Source organism: Hordeum vulgare, chromosome 3H, assembly GCF_904849725.1.
Source record: "Hordeum vulgare subsp. vulgare chromosome 3H, MorexV3_pseudomolecules_assembly, whole genome shotgun sequence".
NCBI lineage: Eukaryota > Viridiplantae > Streptophyta > Magnoliopsida > Poales > Poaceae > Hordeum > Hordeum vulgare.
This window is the reverse complement of record NC_058520.1, coordinates 512,674,909-512,678,865: the sequence shown is the minus strand read 5'-3', so window position 1 is coordinate 512,678,865 and position 3,957 is coordinate 512,674,909. Positions and strand designations below refer to the sequence as shown.

At 55.7% G+C, this 3,957-nt stretch overlaps 1 protein-coding gene across 1 annotated transcript; it reads right to left on the bottom strand.

Annotated features, from left to right (window-relative positions):
* Positions 1-1,140: 1,140 nt before the first annotated feature.
* LOC123440343 (probable indole-3-acetic acid-amido synthetase GH3.1) lies at positions 1,141-3,626 on the bottom strand. The gene is made up of 3 exons (XM_045116915.1): positions 3,189-3,626; positions 2,180-3,078; positions 1,141-2,050 (listed from the first exon to the last, which is right to left on the bottom strand). Exons 1-3 carry the CDS (start codon positions 3,521-3,523, stop codon positions 1,440-1,442), a joined length of 1,845 nt encoding a protein of 614 aa, XP_044972850.1. The 5' UTR covers positions 3,524-3,626; the 3' UTR covers positions 1,141-1,439.
* Between the last annotated feature and the right edge of the window lie 331 nt (positions 3,627-3,957).

Genomic DNA, 3,957 nt, shown 5'->3' with positions numbered 1-3,957 from the left:
CGTTTCGATCAGGAGCGATGGCCATGGACGACCTCCCCTCGCGCCTGCACCAGCCCATGCGACCTTGTCGTCGTCGGTGCTGCCGCCCAGTCTATGCGTCTAGGAGAGCTGCAACGACGGTCCGGTGAAGCTGCATGGTCACCACGGGCACCACGATCATCATCATTTTTGTTACAACCGGTGTCAAAATTTTCTACAATCGGTGTCGACATTTGCTACAACCGACACTGTATTTTGCTATCACCGGTGTCGCATTTTGCTACATCGCACATGGCGTCGCGATTTTTGCTATAACCCGTGTTTCATTTTGCTACAACTGATGACATGGCGAGCTGCATCGCCTCTCTCAACTGCTCCATGGCCGACGAAGTTGCGTCCATGGCTGAAGGCGTAATTTTACTACAGGCTTCAACCGGCATCGAAATTTGCTACAACCGGCACCGTATTTTTGCTACCACCGGTGTCGCATTTTGCTACATCGCATATAGCGTCGTGATTTTTGCTATAACCGATGTTTCGTTTTGCTACAACCGATGACATAGCGAGTTGCATCCCCTATCTCAACTGCTCCATGGCGAGCGAAGGCGAGCTTCAAGGCCAGCGGAGAGCTCATCCATGGCGGGGAGGAAGGGGCGACGAGGACCGACGGCGACGAGGACCGGTGATCGACAAGAACCACACGAGGCACAAGCAGGGCATGAGCTGCTCTGGCGAGCGGCGACGATGAGCCAACGGGCGGAGCTACAAGCAAGAGGCCGGGGGAGGAAAGGGCAACGAAGCGCTGCAAGATTTTTGCGCCGGGAGGAAGAAGGAACGCATGAGAAAGCTCGATCGGAAGGCTGGGGCCGGCCGGCCCAAACCTAACGCGGGCGCGGAGTACTGTCCAAAAATGTATGCTGTAACTCAACCAATATTTCGGTTCTGATATGATAGATGCAGACAACAATTAATTGATTCAAAAGCTTGAACTGAACGCATTAAATTTTGTGATCCACGAATATGATATGTAAGATACTAGAACCATGCATGTGATCCTGTGTCCCGAATAATCTAACAGTTTTTCTTGTACTCTTTGCTAGCTTCAGCATGCATTGTGTGTAGATAACTGATTTCTCATAGAGACTAGAAGTCCATACCATATTGGGATAAACTATCTTTGGAATGCACTTGCGGTACGTGCTGGTTTAATCAACGTAATTGGCAGGTAGTTCTACATAAAAGGCGGCCCAAATAGAGAAGATTACAAAAATAGTAATAGCAGACATACGTAGGAACCCTAGCTAACTAAGTCATAATTTTGATAACTATTCCTCACTGCCTGAGAAGTTGAAATAGTACGAGATATCGTAGCCCCTACAGTAACGCATCGATCATGATGCATGCCATGCATAGTCATCCTCTTCCAGCCCAGCCCATGAGCTGGCTAGCTAGCAAGCAAACTAGGCGTCTCCGATGCTCAACAGCTCCTTGTTGGAGGTGTTCCATTGCTTGTTCCCGGGGCTCCATTTCGGGCACTTGGGGCTGAAGTAGCTGGCCTGCATCCTCGCGTCCAGAAGCTCGACGACCGGTCCTGGGCGCACGCACCGCGGCGCCTTGTACTGGTTGATGGAGGCGCCCTGGCTGAGCGCGTAGTCCATGAGTTTCTCGAAGGTGCCCTCGGACACAACGCGGATCTCAAGGGGGCCGATGGACCTGTCGCAGGCGCGGCACTGCCGGTACACGCTGTTCAGGGCCTCCTCCACGGACAGGCAGCACTCCTCGAACACGGAGGCCGGCACCGGCGTGCTTCCCTCGCGCAGCTCCCAGAACAAGACGTAATGGCCTGGGATGGCGGCTGTGTCGGCGTAGCTGGTGTACTCCACCAGCGATGCGCCGAACGGGGCCAGGTGCTGCATCGCGCTGCTCACCGCCGTATGCAGCTCCGTCTCGTCCGTCTTGTCGGAGTCGATGCTCAGCGCCACGTTCCGCCGTCGCACGAAGCTGAACATGGGCGCCTCGTTCTTGAACCCTGCTACCCTCAGTACGTCGCCCACACGATACCGACACAAACCTGTGAAAATCACATACATATATGGATAATGTTAGTGTTGCTAAAAAATCAGATCGTCGAGGCAACAAAACATTAGGCTAGCTGTTACAGAATGTATGTTGAAGATGCGACCGAGTCATACATGCATACCTGAGAAGGTGGTTACCACGAGCTCGTAGTCGTGGCCGAGCTTCACATCCACTAGATCGACAAGATCGTGGTGGCTCGGCTCGGCATTGGCGTTGCTGCAATGGACAGGGAGGAACTCGAAGTAGCACATGGTGGGAACGAGGGTGTATGCGACGTCGCCCGGCTTGCACATGGGGTTGAGGTTGAGGCCGAAGTAGCACTCGGAGGAAGCGTACATGGTGCAGATGAGCGGCAGTCCGCCGCCGTAGAACTCGAGGGTCTGGATGTACTGCGACATGGCGCCGGTCACGATCACGTCGATGTACTTGGTGCGAGGCCACAGGCGTCGGATGATGCCCTCCCACGACGGCTTTGAACACTCGGCCTCGATCTCGCTGGCGAGGGCTGGGTTGGCGCAGAGCAACCTCCCGACGGCGTCGCGCACCGCGCGGTCGGTGATCTCCGGGTCGAGCTCGCCGGTGCGGATGTCGTGGCACAGGCGCCGCCAGTGCTTCTCTAGGAAGCGTATGGCGCGGAGGAAGCCCGAAGCGAACACGGCGCCGACGCGCAGCACGTCGGTGCGGTGCACGAGGCCGCAGAGCAGCTGGGCATACATGCTCTGGTAGGAGTCCACGCACAAGATGGCCTCGTTGGGGCTCGTGTACGCCGTGTACGGGTCGTGCGGCCTGTCGAGAAACTGCCGGCTCCGGTAGTAACTTGTCAACACCGGCCGCGCGGCGAGCCCTCCCGGCGTTCGCGACTCGGCCTTCACGAAGAGCAGGTACATCGCCTTGCCCTTGTCCAGCCCGGGCAGCGACTGGCTCATCACCGGCATCAGTAGACTGTAGAGCAGCGAACGCCTGTCCAGCTCGTCGGCGATGGTCGGCATGAGCTTCCGCTCCCCTCCGGAAGTGCCGGAGCTGGTGCACACAAAACAAACCATTGCGCGAGGCGAGTTAGCCCGTAGACATCCATGCATATGTCCGCGTATGCACATGAGTAGATGTACTTGTCAAGTTGTCATGCATACCTTGTGAGGAACTCGGAGATGGGCTTGCCGGAGAGGATCGGCGAGGTGTCACCGTTGGCGATGCGGAGTATGTCCGGCTGGAGGTCCTCGTAGGTCACGAGCGGGACGCAGCGGCGGAAGACGTCCACGGCATCGAGGGGGCTGCTGCTGCAGGAGACGCCGTGTCGGCGCAGGTACTCCGCCGTCGCGTTCTGCGCCAGAATCTCGGCGAGAAGGCGCTGCTGCACCTTCCCAGCGTTCGCGGTGACGTGCTCGATGAAGTCGAGCGCCTCGCGGTGCGCCCCGGGGGCGTAGCCGGAGGCGGGAGCTGGCAGGGCACTCGGTGCTTCCGGCATGGCACCGCACTGTGAAGGGGGGCTGTGTGACTCTCTGCTGGAGAAGGTTTCTGAGCCCAGGTTCGTCAGGATGCCGTAGTAATATCAGCTCGCTGGTTTGTGTGAGCGAGAAGTACGAGTGGGACGGGTTTTATAGAGAGAGGATGGATGGTAATCGGGGAGTGCTTTACTCATGGGTTGTCAGTTGTGTGTCACCATGCATGTGTCTATGCCATCTGGGCCTACTAATAAAATTACACATTTACACCGATGCTGTAATAAAACATGTATAAAATATTATTAATATTCATTTGAGTGAGATTTTCTGAAAAGTGTATCCCGTTGATGATCAGTTTAGCCATCCTTCAAGCCTCTAGCTAGCTGCTTGTTTTGTCTTCTTTTAACCAGGTCTGACCTTTTTTTTTTCCTTAACCTGTCTCGCAAAGACCAAATTT

Coding starts and splice junctions, on each gene's coding strand:
- LOC123440343 (XM_045116915.1), bottom strand. CDS start 3,523: ATGCCGGAAGCACCGAGTGCCCTGCCAGCTCCCGCCTCCGGCTACGCC. Junction 3,079..3,188: donor ATCTCCGAGTTCCTCACAAG/GTATGCATGACA, acceptor TGTGTGCACCAG/CTCCGGCACTTCCGGAGGGG. Junction 2,051..2,179: donor CGTGGTAACCACCTTCTCAG/GTATGCATGTAT, acceptor TGATTTTCACAG/GTTTGTGTCGGTATCGTGTG.